At 35.3% G+C, this 16,332-nt stretch overlaps 2 protein-coding genes across 7 annotated transcripts in view; one reads left to right on the plus strand and one right to left on the minus strand.

Moving 5' to 3' along the window:
- Window positions 1-16,332, minus strand: part of LOC117341324 — a 49,495-nt gene that overhangs the window by 16,954 nt on the left and 16,209 nt on the right. Inside the window, exon 1 of one of the 6 annotated variants that reach the window (XM_033903181.1) lies at window positions 1,393-1,522. The exons of 1 other annotated variant lie outside the window; for it this stretch is intronic. In XM_033903181.1, the coding sequence (XP_033759072.1) occupies window positions 1,393-1,463 (71 nt within the window). In that variant the 5' untranslated portion in view covers window positions 1,464-1,522. Of the gene's footprint in view, window positions 1-1,392; window positions 1,523-16,332 lie in introns of those variants that run through there. 4 more of the 6 variants (XM_033903179.1, XM_033903180.1, XM_033903176.1 and 1 more) reach the window with 4 other exon arrangements.
- The window catches only part of LOC117341323 (nicastrin-like), a 58,829-nt gene continuing 51,085 nt past the window's right edge, over window positions 8,589-16,332 (plus strand). The window contains 5 exon segments of the mRNA XM_033903175.1: window positions 8,589-8,657; window positions 12,995-13,093; window positions 13,330-13,453; window positions 15,578-15,699; window positions 16,045-16,187. Coding sequence (XP_033759066.1) covers window positions 8,600-8,657; window positions 12,995-13,093; window positions 13,330-13,453; window positions 15,578-15,699; window positions 16,045-16,187 — 546 coding nt within the window. The 5' untranslated portion in view covers window positions 8,589-8,599.

Raw genomic sequence — 16,332 nt, forward strand, 5'->3', positions numbered from 1 at the left:
CGTACACCAGTACAACAAATAAATTACAACAGAGTTAGCTCACCACATAAAATGTATGTATGTTATTTAATTATTTTTTCTGCCTCAATAACACAATTATATCCCCTGCTATGCCGATGTTCACCTCGATAACAGAAATGCGGTATGCCTGTCAGATTATCATCTGTATATGTGACTTTCAGATGTTCACATTTACCTTGAAAATAAGCAAAAGGTTGTATAGGACAAGTGGTAGAAACTTTGTAAGTGTAAATAAGGCAATGGATGAATAGATAAGGTCATACAAGTTTTGAAAAGGTGCAAAATTATACTTGGAATGCAATGGGCTGAAGTTAGCAGCGGATACGTTATCAGATGGTATGATACCTGTAAATCACTATAGCATAGTATCACACCTGTAGAACGCTACTAGAAAGTTATGATATATGATGATTTACCTGTAGAACGTTATGATATATGATGATTTACCTGTAGAACGTTATGATTGACGATGATTTACCTGTAGAACGTTATGATATACGATGATTTACCTGTATAACGTTATGATATATGATGATTTACCTGTAAAACGTTATGATATACGATGATTTACCTGTAAAACGTTATGATATATGATGATTTACCTGTAGAACGGTTATAATATACAATGATTTACCTGTAGAACGTTGTGATATACGATGATTTACCTGTATAACGTTATGATATACGATGATTTACCTGTAGAACGTTATGTTATACAATGATTTACCTGTAGAACGTTATAATATATGATGATTTACCTGTAGAACGTCATGATATACGATGATTTACCTGCAGAACGTTATGATATACGATGATTTACCTGTAGAACGTTATGATATATGATGATTTACCTGTAGAACGTTATGATTGACGATGATTTACCTGTAGAACGTTATGATTGACGATGATTTACCTGTAGAACGTTATGACTGACGATGATTTACCTCTAGAACGTCATGATATATGACGATTTACCTGTAGAACGTTATGATATACAATGATTTACCTGTAGAACGTTATGATATACAATGATTTACCTGTAGAATGTTATGATATACAATGATTTACCTGTAGAATGTTATGATATACAATGATTTACCTGTAGAATGTTATGATATACGATGATTTACCTGTAGAACGTTATGATATACGATGATTTACCTGTAGAACGTTATGATATATGATGATTTACCTGTAGAACGTCATGATATACGATGATTTACCTGTAGAACGTTATGATTGACGATGATAGATACCAACCCGGATGTTAGTTGATATTTACCTTTATTCATACAGTATTGTAATCCTTTTGCATGTTTCATCTGTTTAATACACGAACACACTTTATCGTTAGAATTGTGACATACTCACAGTGACTCTACTTCTGTCGGTACCCACACAAGGAGCAAGCAAAACGCTAGCGAAAATGGAAAAATTGACATCTTGAAACTTCTCGCAAACACCAACTAAATTGTCCCTCTGCTTTGAAAACATTAGAAACATTAAAATAAAATCTCGCATATGACGCGTTATGTTTGCTGACATTCCACAGCGCCATCCGACTGTAAGAGATAGGACGTATCTTACAAATCGGTTTGTTTTTTATGTGATGCCGAAAGGCAGACATGAATTTGCAAACGCTCATGCATGCTAAAGAGGTGTATTAAATATTGGCCCGAGTCAATCTAAATGTCTTATCCACTCCTAACGCTACAAATTCCTTAATTAGCATTTACACGTACTACCTAACATCAAGCAATTTCCGGTAAAAATATAAACACAAACTTGTGTATAGGGCTTGCTGTAGGTTTGTATAAAAACTATCACCAAAAGTCATTCGTAGGTCTTTATGCCATCGCCGAAAATAAATATTATCATTTACAAAAACTAGTTCAACTGCCCATCATCAAGACAAGTCTCAAAGACACGCAACCGAAACTGACACCACACGGCCATCTACCGGTCAGAGGGGAATCCACAGACGGTACATCTACCGGTCAGAGGGGAATCCACAGACGGTACATCTACCGGTCAGAGGGGAATCCACAGACGGTACATCTACCGGTCAGCGGGGAATCCACAGTCGGTACGTCTACCGGTCAGAGGGGAATCCACAGACGGTACGTCTACCGGTCAGAGGGGAATCCACAGACGGTACGTCTACCGGTCAGAGGGGAATCCACAGACGGTACGTCTACCGGTCAGAGGGGAATCCACAGACGGTACGTCTACCGGTCAGAGGGGAATCCACAGACGGTACGTCTACCGGTCAGAGGGGAATCCACAGACGGTACGTCTACCGGTCAGAGGGGAATCCACAGACGGTACGTCTACCGGTCAGAGGGGAATCCACAGACGGTACGTCTACCGGTCAGAGGGGAATCCACAGACGGTACATCTACCGGTCAGAGGGGAATCCACAGTCCACCATCAGACCTTACCTCGGTGACATACATTCAGCCTGCAGACTATTATTTTTATTATTATTCTCTTTATTTCCTCCACTAATGAAAAGTACATAAACGGAATATTTAAAGTACAAACAACATGCAGACGAGGATCTTATAAATATACAGTTATTTTACAAGTAAAATGGCATTAGATAATTATTTGTAATCAAGTGGTTCATACATTTTAAATATTTGATACAAAAATCTTAAATTTGTGAGTCTTAAGTATTCAATAGCTTCATTTGATAATTCATAATTAAATGTACTTCCTAACAAAATATTAGTTAAATCAAAGTCTGATGAATCATGTAGATATATAAAGAAAGTTATACCCATGTTTCTGATTAAATAGCACCACAGTTCGTCTCGGACATATTCAGTTTTATCACAGTGAAGAATTATATGTATTATATTATCACTGTATAACATACCACAGCAATGACATAATTACTCGGTGTTCAACAAGCGAGAACTTATGAAGAATAAAATGAATATGATACTGGGGGTATTTCACAGCAAGTTTCCATAGAAACATGTAATGTGATTCAAGCTTATTATGAATGGATTTAAATCTGAAAAAAATCGTTATCTTTTGACATACGTTCTAACCATGTATTTTCTTCTGTCCTATAGATACTTTTATAAACAAGTTTTTTTTCCATTGTAACTTTCCTGGAAAGTTTTATATAATTAACAAAAATGTCATACAAGGAATATTTCCTCAAAAAAGTATAATATTGAGTATAAAACCCTGTTGCTTTCCACTATTGAAATTAAACGTAAAAAAATCTAGGAAGAAATATTCTGTGAACAAGCATACTACTATCCATATCATACATTCGTCCTAGAAATAATAATTTCTTTATATCAATATATGATTCAATGCTTGTCCAGCCAAGCAATGGTACACACGTCTGTTCTGGTTCATTGTTCCAATCCTTGGATAGATTTAACTATAACAAATTGTGCTCGTTCCAAAATTATAACTTCGGGTTTGGAAAGTAACCAAAGTTCGCACCCAAATAAAGCAGATGGATAAACTTTAATCTTAACTAACTAAGCTACTGTGAGAGGGTTCTTACAGTCCACCAGCAGACCTTACCATTGAATACTACCTCTTAACTAACCTATCTACTGTGAGAGGGTTCTTACAGTCCACCAGCAGACCTTACCATTGAATACTACTATGGATACATAATTTATCGGTTGTGTTTAATGTTAAAATTGATAATGTGATGTACTACCTTTAATATGACATAGATGTTACGCTGAAATGTTTAATTTTATATTGATGTCTGCATATTATCACAGTCGTATTATGAAATAAGCGATTCGATCAACTAAGAAAGGGCATTAAATACTTATTTTAACTTTTTTATGTTTTAGTCTTTTGTACTTATTTATTAGCAATGCAGAAACATAGTCATTAAAATTTATCTACACACGTTATCAGTTGGAAAGATGATTTATGTGAACGTGTTGGCGTCCCTGTGATATTGTTACCCTGGGGCTGGTGATATGGACAGTATCAATCGGGTATCACGTAGAACAGATGTACGCCACGTAACGGAAGATGAATTAAAAAAACATTTGTCAAATAACTGTGGTTTACAATCGGTATCATAAAAAAGACTTCTTTGTCTATCTACCAACAATCATTCTAATACACAGCATGAATAATGATCCTTCATTTACCAGTTCAACTAAATTATGATATATAATGGTATATCTTGAGCTACTTTAGCTTTTCACAAGCATCAACACTTCTAAACAACAAGACAAACAATACCGGATGTTATAAAGGTGACAAATATTAACAAAAGTAATGTCCTCTTAGTCGTAGCATGGATTAAATATCTTCCAAAATTACTTATGACATTATTGCTTGAGAACAGTTTCGCAATTCTGTAAACCGGTGGTCGATGGTAAAAGTATGGATTGATTTCTTTCACTCTTTATTCTGAATAACAATATGAAATGAGTTTCAACTTCATTTCTTTCACAAAGAGTACATATATAGCATTTCAGACCGAGGGATACTATGGTTTGTGCACTCAACCTATATTTAGCTAATATTTGTTGTATTTTCATTATCAGTGGCTTGCTGAGATAGACCTGTGTAACAAACTGGTCAACAATATGTTTATATATTCTTCACTTTGAAGAATTTTCTAAATTATTTCTCAATTCTTGTGTAAAAATTTCAGGTATCATTTGTTTATATAGCAAGAAAAAACATTTTCAATTGAACACACGCTGTGCCACCTATACATCACGAAAACCCGGTGTGCCACCTATACATCACGAAAACCCGGTGTGCCACCTATACATCACCAAAACCCGGTGAACATATAACTCAGGTTTCCGTGCCAGTTTGCCTTACAATTCGGCTTTTTTCTAAAAAGATAATTCGTTATTACAAGACATCAATATACAAGTATCCGTCTTCAGCAATTTAGGTCTCGCTCACCAAAGTAGGCACTCCGATAAGAGGGTGCAATCCTACCAATGCTCTGATGATCAGTAGTACTCATTCTAAGGAGCAGTTGCAAATATAGGTTAAAGTGTAAGCAGTTGCAAATATAGGTTAAAGTGTAATGTTAGTACACTGTGCATTGTCTACAGTCGCACAAAGCCATCTCCGCTATAGCCAAGGCTTCTGATTACATTATACTCGTGGAGTTTAACGTAATCATAAGCCTTGGTTAGCGAAGATGCACAAAGCAAACATACGGGAAGGCCAATTGGGGCTTAGGGGACCTTTGATTACACGGTGGTACATCTTCGTACCTGTGTTTGAAAACAAGAACGCTTTTGCACTTGCGAAAACCTACTACTTTATACCAAATACAATAGATTTTTCTATCTTTACATATTTTCAACCCAGATTTATATATCCCTACAACCATTTCATGTTTTACAAATTTGATTAGAAATGTTTCAGAGTGTTCTTAGCATTTACATATTAATTATGTTTCAAAGGTTTAAAGTAAAGTACAGCAGTTAATTTTATTTTAATTTATTCCTAGGTATGTTATAGGAGGTAACTCTTGATTTGACTCCCCAGGTAAACCAAGTACAGTTCACCCCTCCCAGTACGGTTATAATCCCTCACTAGTATTAATCCCGTCAATTATGGCCGCCGGGCACTCCTACCGCCCGGTAAACGGTGACGAAATACTCTCAGCACCCGATAAAATATGTGGTTTCAGTTTCATATCAACTGGGATGTTCATGTTAACTACAACAAGCTGTATAGACAGACACTATGTTAACCTTATACTGTATCTCACACCACTTAATGTTACGGGAAAACTGGATACCGAGTTACAAGTCTTCCTCAAGTTGTATGTAATGATATGCCAATTATACCATTCCATTAGTAGATTTTGTCAAAGATTAACAAACACAACTTAATGTATTTTACGCTTATTCAAAAGTATGGCACCTTAAACATATTGATAAAACTAAGGTACTGGTTTTCGGTAGAGGGACAGTCTCAACATAAACGTTTCACTTATAATGGTAATGATATCTCATACGGACATTGACAAGAGTTTAAGTATCTTGGGGTTTTTAAGAGGTACGGACAAAAGCCCCCCCCCCCCCCCCCCCCCCGGACATTAGCCCCTAGGACAAAAGCCCCTTCACACTAATCAAAAAGTGGACAAAAGCCCCTTCATATAAAAAATGATATATATTTTTTTTTATGATTTTTAATTGCTACATATACATATGTCATCACTGGCTGCGGCAATGTAAACAACCGGTTCCAACAACAACTACTTGAACTGTCTGTTACATAAACAATAAGCTGTTCCACTTATTACAACGCAGAGCAACATGTTTGGTTAGGTACTTATTATATTATAATTTGAGACACTGTAAATAGGGATCAAAATTTAATGTTTATTGCTTTTGTAGGCATTTCTTTGATTATCAATATTTGAAGTATATTAGGAAGTCAAAACTTATGTGTAATCAGTAACAATTTGTTCATCATGGAGAACTTTCCTAAAATTTTTAGCTGACTTAATAATATTAAGTTTGAAAAAATAAATTATGATGTTTAACCAGACATATAATGCTACGCTGACATTGAACCAAGGACCTTCATTTTCCACACAATTATTCTCCAAATTTCAGAGATAAAAACAACAATATATATATATAGTTTCTGTCTTTCAAAAGTACAGATTTATTTAAAGTATACCAGCTAAATTTATAAAGAAGGGGCTTTTGTCCGGGGGGAGGGGGGGGGGGGGGGGGCTAATGTCCAGGGGGGCTTTCGTCCGGAAGGGCTTTTTTGTCCTAGGGGCTAATGTCCGGGGGGGGGCTAATGTCCAGGGGAGGGGGGAGGGGGGGGGGGGGGGGGGGGGGGGGGGGGGGGCTTTTGTCCTACACTCCTAATTTAAATACCAAGCAATTATATGACATGAAAATGACCTTGTTTGGTGCTATAGCAATATGTAGAAATCATAATCTTTCTATTGACTGTAAATTAGACATTTTTGATAAAGCTTATTACTGTATATACGCTATATGGCTGTGAGATTTCGGGTTTGTGACGCCAAACTTACGGTCTGTACATATGAAATTTTGTAATCATGTTCTATGATGTTGAAAACACCCACACCTAACTTACTGGTATCTGTGGAGAATTCAGTGTAAACATAAAAGTGCGTACTGTTAGACTTTGGGGGAAATGATAGAAGCAGCTAATGACAAACTTTTTAATGTATCATATTTGCAAATAGGATTTGGCACAAGTTATTACAACTTATGAAGCCATTTCCTTACAATAGTTACATAGACAACAGATGATATTACAGACTGATCAACTGCAATACGAAAGAGATATAGGCCTACATAACATTAGGCGCTCACACAAAATAATATAACAAAGTCAATAAAATTTTCAAACATGTTAAATATTGTTAAAATCTTCCGCTGGATTTTATAAAATTTTGTACTTTGTTAAATACAACACAATTTAAATCCAAAGACATATTTTCATTTCCAAAAAGTAATAATCTTAAAGATATATTTATATCTAAATCACTTAAATGATTTAAAAGCACAACTCGAGCATTTGTGTAAGATTGACATTCAAAGAAGAAGTGATAGGCATTCTCACAATAATAGCCACAATTTACACAATTTGAGTTTTGGACCAGATTTGAACGGTAAAGGTCATGATTAAGGGAACTGCATTCATGTCTTAATTTAGTGTGAATAATATTAAGTTTTCTATCACCAATTAAGTAATAAGGGGGTACTGAGCTTGGTAAGTTAGGGGCTAAAGCTGACTTGAAAGCAGAAAAAGGCATGGATCTAATATCAGAATGTATAGAGTTCCACATCGTTGAATACTCGGATAGAACAACATACCAGGGAAAGTATAATTTGTAACATTTGCAACCAGAACGATATTGGAGACGAGTTTCATTATCGATCTAATTGTAGTGATCGACAAATATTACAAACAGGAATCGAACCATTATTGTTTTTACCTCGATACTATTATAACCCGAGTCTCCTCTATGTGAGTAGTGCCGTTGCTTATTTGTTTGTTTAATTTATTCATTTGATTAATTTATTCTATTTATTTTGTTTATCTATACAGTACTCTTTTTGAATTTATTTGTTTTATGAATCCTCGTAGACAACTACGTGTGATTTTTAAGTCTATCTACATGTACTTGGTTGTCGAAATGCATCCTTGCTGTTTTCATGTTTGCATGCCATTTACTGTTTACACTAAATTACATTTTTTTTTTTCGCAATAAAACTCTACACAAAATCTAGCAAATATTTATTGTACAATATATTCGATTTGTAACATTAATATTCTCGTGTCTTCAATCTGCAAATTATGAATTTCTAAGATTACAGACTTTCGTTGAAACAGAAACATAATACAGATTATATTACTTAATAAAAGTTTCTGGTTTAAAGCTTAATATTTTTCAATATTTAGTAGGATTTTTGTAGAAAATTTGAACATTTTTCGTAGACTCAATCCTGAGATCAACAAATGTCCATGCATATAGCGTCCAGTAATCCAGCGTAATTTATTTGATTTACCTCCCTTTTGTCGAAAGCGGAAATGAATCATATTCCTAAACATGGCCGTCACTGTCAGAATCGCTCATGTGATATCATGGTTCTTTCTGTTTACAGTGGGTAAGTAGTCTGTGATATTAGCTGTATCGTTATCACAACAATTTCAGCTTGATGATATAGGAATATACACATCCACATGCCGCTACAGATTAGTTTTATCGGTAGTTTTCCTTAATCCTTCCGGGATAGTCCTGCGATCACGATCATCGAATTCTTTGACGAAATCATCTATCATCTGATTCATCTCGGCATATCGTGTTTATGTAACACCCAGGCAATTATTGACAAGACTAAGGACACTAAGCAATTGTTAAATATATGAATCGATGGATTTTGGTGTGGTGACAAAATCGTCTTTGATTAACAGATTAACAAGGAAGGTATACTGATAGGACAAAGAAAACTCTCTCTCGGTTCGTTTGACAGGTCCCCGTGATTTCGTGTACGCCGCACCCGGTCCCGGACCCGATCCCCGTACCAGGAATATTGATGTTATTTTTTTTCTCAACAACGACTTAATGAATAAATCTCATGTTTTTCTTGTAAATCCAGATTTATATTTCCAAAATCTGACATCTCTAATGAAATGGAAGTTATACATACAATTTTAGTAATCGTCGATTTACATTTTTCAGGGTGTGATTTTGTGTACGCCGCACTCAACCGTGAAGAATTACGGTTTTTGGCTGTTTATTCGTAAACAAGGGTTTATTTTTATGATATTTTCGATTCCATACCTCAAGTAAACCTAGTTGTTGATACAAATATAAGTTTTGATTACAAATACTACTTATTTCATTTCAAATCTTGCCTTTTTTGAGATCGCGGCGATGATCACGGGGGTTTTTGGTTACGCCCGGTCCCGTACCAAGGGCAGACTACTCCCGATCCACCGTGCTAGGACTACTGGTTTATGAGTAGCGTGTATTGTGTAATACCAGATATTTATACATTACTTTTAGTCTAGATACATTAGTAATCAATTATATCGGACAATGTTTTTGTGATGTTAGTGAAAGATTTCGCGAAAATTACAAAAGTGAAAAAGTGAGAGAAAAAAAAGTTAATATTGTGTATACTACGAATATTTATATATAGTTATGCACATGTTTTATTTCAAAATAATAAAACCATTCCTGTAGCTTTTTTCATTCATGATAAGAAATCTACTAGGATTCACGAATTTTTTTGGTGGTGTATCAAGTCTCTTATTCCTAATTTATCGAAGGGTAGTCATGTCATTGTTGTAGACAGGGAATTAGCCATAAAAAATGCCATAGAAGACGTTTTTCCAAATATCAAATTTGTTTTTTGTTGGAACCATGTACGTAGAGACATCAGATTTTGGCTGAACCAGCATAGGGGTAGTAGTGACATTTCTATTTATATGGAGGACGTTCTACAGCTTTTGAGATGTGATAGTGAAAGTGAGTTTTTGTTTTTGTTAGATAAGGTGTCTGAGAAATGGAGTGAACCTTTTGTAGATTATTTCAATTCTAGTGTTAAGGGAGATATAGTGAAATATGCAGGTTGGTGGGTACTAGCGGAGCTTGGTATAGGAAACAAGTATACAGATATTACAAATAATATTGTTGAAGGGACAAATAGTTTAATCAAATCTTTACATAACTGGAAAAAAGTTTCGTTAGATACCGCAGTTCTATCATTATATTATCTCCAGAATTACTATAGCAACGAGAAAACGGGTAGACACAGATACAGGGTACGCACCAGTTTTGAAAAACGGTAAGTTGGATTATGCATTGCGAATGGAACCAACTACAGCAGCAGCAGCAGCAGCAGCACAAATCCATCATACAGGTGAGGACCATTGGGTAGTATCAGTAAAAGAGGTAGATGGTAGCGAAGTATATATACTTGATAGCTTGATAAGTAATACTAAATATAAGGGTCATTTGTCAGCTTCCTTAGAAATGCAGGTATCATCAGCATATGGGGAAAATAGGATTTAGAATTCGATACTGATTGTATGAGACGTCATCTTGTTGATTGCATTTCAAATGGTAGATTTTCAAAATTTCCAAGGAAAAAAATCAGTAAATATAGGAAAAAGAAAAATTCTCAAACTTTATCCTTTGATATTTTTATGGATTGTGAATCCGAGGGATGTCATCTTTCTAATGTATTTGACGATATGGTTACTTGTGACGCTGGCTGTAACAGATGGTTTCATAATAGATGTGTCAGTGATAAGTCAGGTTTACATTTTTCAAGGGATAGTTTTGTTTGGCATTGCAGTAAATGTTCGTAGGCAAGTAAGTAGGTACAGTGTAGGTAGGTTCGTAGGTTATGTAAGGTTAGATTATGTTAGGTTAGGTTAGGTTAGGTTTAGATTATATTAGGTTAGGTTAGGTAGGTAGGTAGGTAGGTAATGTAGGTAGGTAGGTTAGTTAGATACATAGATAGGTAGGTGTGTAGGTAGGTAGGCAGGCAGGCAGGTAGGTAAAACAAATATATCAATGGGCTCTTTGTAGAACTGCGTCCTCGTCGCAGAGCCCGGTAACATTCTTTATAGGATGGCTGAAGGTTCTACACATTTTAGATAAAGACATTTACATTCATAAGACAGGTTGCCATATAACATCTGTTATATGCATGTATACAGACAATACACGCTACTCGTAAACCAGTAGTCCTAGCACGGGGCAGTGGATCGGGAGTAGTCTTCCCTTGGTACGGGACCGGGCGTAAACAAAAACCCCCGTGATCATCGCCGCGATATAAAAAAGACAAGATTTGAAATGAAATAAGTATTATTTGTAATCAAAACTTATATTTGTATCAAGAACTAGGTTTACTTAATGTATGGAATTGGAAATATCATAAAAGTAAATCTTTATTTACGAATAAACAGCAAAAAACCGTAACTTTTCACGGTTGAGTGCGGCGTACACAAAATCACACCCTGAAAAATGTAAATCGACGATTACTAAATTGTATGTATAACTTCCATTTCATTTGAGATGTCAGATTTTGGAAATATAAATCTGGATTTACAAGAAAAACATGAGATTTATTCATTAAGTCGTTGTTGAGAAAAAAAATAACATCAATATTCCTGGTACGGGGATCGGGTCCGGGATCGGGTCCGGGACCGGGTGCGGCGTACACAAAATCACGGGGACCCGTTTGACACCCCCAGTCCCTTTACAGACGCTCTGAGTCGTTATAATTGTAACATTGCTGTTCACTTGTTTGACCTCTTGTTACACACTCTCAAGTGTGTCCGAGATCAGTAATAAACATCTTGAATCTTGATTTGTGTCTGCACTCATCGACACGAAGGTGGCATTTTGTTCAGTGATTTGGTAGTTTGTCATCTTTGAAAATTGATGAGATAATACAGAACATCACACAATATACCGTGTTATAAATGCAGTGTACAGAAAACGAGATGTAGAGACTGTATTTATCACTCCAACATCCATTAGCCTACTTGTCGATAGTTTGTCTATCTGGTCGGCTGCCATATGATCCATCATGTATGAAAGTAATCGTGGATTATGGGGCTAAGAACTGGGCCCAATACACAAAACCAGATGGCACCGTCGTATATTGAATAATCGTATAAAGTTAGTAAAATTTATCAATATGAACACTATTAAATGGAGAGAGAAAAGTGTCACCTTTGTACAAGGGTGTCTCTTGTGTCAGCATTACACCCCATGCCAACACGATAACAATATCTGACAGTAGAGTCAATGCATTCTCTCCAGAAAGCTGGCTCTGGCAGCCATACTGTTAATCCTTCAAATTCTTATATATGCAACAAGGAATTTGATTGGTCTGCTATTTTAGTCATTTTAACACATTGAAACAAAAGCTACAACTTTTAACGCATTAAACGAACGAAGCTGTTTATCACGTTAAATGCTAGCTAGCTTAGTAACAAATTTAACACGTTAAAATTCCAAGAAAACATTTAACGTGTAAAGATTTAACACGTTAAAACTTTACACGTTAAATCTTAACAGTTAAATCTTAACGCATTAAAACTAGTTTCAATGCGTTAAATGTTATGTTTAACGTGTTAAATGTGTTTAACGCGTTAAATGCTAACACGTTAAATGTATCTGGTTTTTTACATGAGCAGCCTTTCATAGCATACACCATACTGTAGGGTCCTATAGACTGCTGGCCATTTTCTGATGTTATTATTTTATATTTTTCACTCTTGCTGTGCACTCATGAAAAATATCAAAATTCTAGCCCCACTCATGAAGTATATTTGGTATTACTGAAGACATTGTTACATATCCTCTATATCATTTCTAAAATATAATTAAAAATAGTTTGATCTAGAATCATTTGATTTTTGCATTGGAATGTAATATTAAATTTCTGTTGATATTATCACTTGTCTTTTACTATTCCAGCTAACTGTGAAAGAGTGAGCAACAAGACTTACGTGGAGATCAATGGCGTGTCTGCCTGCTTCAGACGATTCAATGCCACTCATCAAGTTGGATGTACTTGTAAGGGTTATTCTATTTATAGAATCTAGCAATATATAATAGCCATTGTAATAGACCATATATCTGATCTGTGAGTATATCAGTTTGTAGTTCTTGAAATGTCTTATAAACTATATATAATTACAATATAATGTACACACATGACATTTTGTAATCAGAGAGTTGTATAAAAGGCAGACATTCTGACCTGATAATACAGAAATGTTCTCAAACTGTATACAAATTTGATGTTTCAGCTAAAGCGTCTGGGAATGTTGGGGTGGTCTACTATGTGGAATCCATTAACGATATCAACTATATAATCAAGGAGGCAAACCAGCCACCATACGCCATCCTCATGGGACCGGAGTTGTTCACCCTGTAAGTACATGATACAGGGGCGCATTATAGCCCCTGTTGTTACTTTAATTAAGTATATGTTTCTGCTCATGCTATAAACATTTGCCTTTTTGTTATTAACAAAATTGATTCTGTATTTGCCCCCTTACAGAAGATTTATGAAACAAGAAATGTTTGCAAACTCCTATTTAGAAAGTTTTCACTCTAACACGACAGACATTTCTTAGTCTAAGAAATGTCTAATAGACATAACTATGTAACTATCACAGGACTGTACACACCACATAGGAACAGGAATAGTTGTTATCATCTGGTTGAAGGACCACAGTTAGCTTATTCCTGTGGCCTGTTGCAAATTGTCCTTCATCCATCAGTTGTCTGCTGTCTATCAACTTGTCCTAAAAATTGCTGCAGTGTACAAGTCAAGACCAACTAAATTGATTTTGACCATATTTGGTCTGAAGCATCCTTCAAGCAGGAAACGAAAATATTGAACTGTTTCCTCCGTCTCATTTTATTCATTGATTAAACTTTTTGAGTTAAGATATCATCCACTTAAAACTTCCATTATATATAAAATAGATATCTCAGTGTATGTACTGTATATTTTGAATGATTACCTGATGCCACAAATCAGGAGACAACACAATACATACATTTGTACATGTTTATGTTTATACACAACAAAACAGTATGAAAGTCAAAAAAATATTGAATGGAACCAATAACTTGTTCAGGCTCATATTAATTATTAAATGTTTTGGCATTCTTAGGGGCTGCTCATTCTTACAACTAAATAACAATATTACATAATAAAATTTAACTCACTACTAAAAAAGATACACCTAAACAATTAAAATACTAATGATACTATTGGGACATGCAACCCCCAAGCTAGAGCGATCATAGCTTAGCTAGCTATGACTGATAGAAAGGAGAGATACCTAGCTTGAGCGACCTCAAGCCACAGAGTAAGCAGTTAATTGATAAATACACAAAATATGATATAATGAATTGGGGGCAAAAAATTCCCCGAATTTACAAGTTCAAATCAAAGAGGTTACATATAAAAAAAGTAACTGGATGTCAGCCCCCAAGATATGTTAGGCATAGGCAGGGCTTTTTCTGGGGGCTTTTGGGGGCCGTTAATGGGCCCCATTCCCAATTGAAATTATTTCATATTTAAGCCAAATTCCCAAAATTTGCAGTTTACTCCTGAAAAAATCTTTTCCAATTTACCAATTTTCTTCCTAAAATGAGACAAACAGGCCCTTTCCGAAACCTGTGAGAAAAAGCCCTGATAGGATCCAGGACTACTCACTAACTCATTCTGCAATACGTGTACACAAGTTTCTTGCATAACTCGACCATTGCTTGAATGTGTCTACCTTGGATTTTGACAGTGAAGATTAGTTTCACTATTTCATAAGAAGTACTGGATAGATCTTTCTGAAATTTCATGTGTATGTTTAGTTTTCTTTGCTTAGCTGTACATGTGCCCTTTTGATTTTGGGACTGATCAAAAAAACAAAATGGTTGGCATCTCAGATATCTTGATGATCATTTACCACTCACAAATTGTTTGCAGTTACATCACGATCACATTGAAATCAGATTAATCGATGTAACCTTCACTTCAAGGTTAAAAGCTTTGTAACAATATGTATGTACTAAAATACTATGATTTTCCCCACCTAAACCTGTCAATTTGTTTCAAGTCATTTCGTCCTACATAGCATAGCTATATACATGCTGTGCCGAAATGGTTTGCTTCAGATGTATGATAGGATGAAATGGTTTCCTCTAATTTCATCGACAAATAGACAATTGCCCTGAAAGTGACATACACATATCTCAAAGGTCATCGGAACGTGACCCCATATGGGATGTTGTTAGATGTTCATGTAACGTAGTGAGAATGACCATCTAGATTTTAATTAGATTGGCCATAGTGATATCTATAGCGCCATATAACATTATGTAGCATCGATCATAGTAATATTCTTTAGTTCTATATAGTTATAGTACTGTGTTTCTTATGTTCTTGTTTCTGGACTTGATACAGGAAAAAAGTAATAAAATTAAGATTGAATGGAATGACATTGTCACCAAATGAATCATCTTATGACTTTATGTAATTTATAGGAAAAATGTGCAGAATTTATGGAATTCTGGAAAGATCAATGGAATGATGGTGATACATTTGGACACAACTCCTATACCGGACACGTTCTCTCCGGACACCACCTGTCCTAATGACCCATATGGTAAGTTTATCATCTAAACATCAAACTAGTATTATTATATAATTATACGTAGTTCAATGAAATAAATTCTATTTATCAATACCCTTAACAAATTGAGATGTAATGCTTCAAAGATACAAAACAGCATCAACAATTCCCAAAGAATCCTTTTGGACTCTGAACAGTCAAAATAAATCCCTCCAAACCAACCCTCTCCTAACCCACCAAATATTCATGTACTGTACGTACGTGATCGGTTTATAGGAAAGCTCCTCTATGATTGTACATTGTATTTAATAAGTATTGAAAGCTTATTGAAATTCATTACTCAATGTTTTGCTCACCTGTCATTATTTTATAATGTAGGTCTGTACCATGGTAACAGTGACTATGGCAACTGTAGGGAGGGGCAGTGGAACCTCAATGGTAACAGTATGATGTTCCATGATTACGCCTTCCCCATCTTTGTGATGAAGGATGAAGAGGAAGTGAACTACTTGATACATGATGTAAGTATTGGACAAATCTACCTATCAACAACTGACTCAGTCAAATCAAAATTCAACACTGTGACATAAATCCAAATAATAGAAATACAGGAGATTTCCTGTCTTTCTGTAGGAAATATGTTAAAAGGTTAACAACCATGTGGGA

This window comes from Pecten maximus, chromosome 13, assembly GCF_902652985.1.
Source record: "Pecten maximus chromosome 13, xPecMax1.1, whole genome shotgun sequence".
Lineage (NCBI taxonomy): Eukaryota > Metazoa > Mollusca > Bivalvia > Pectinida > Pectinidae > Pecten > Pecten maximus.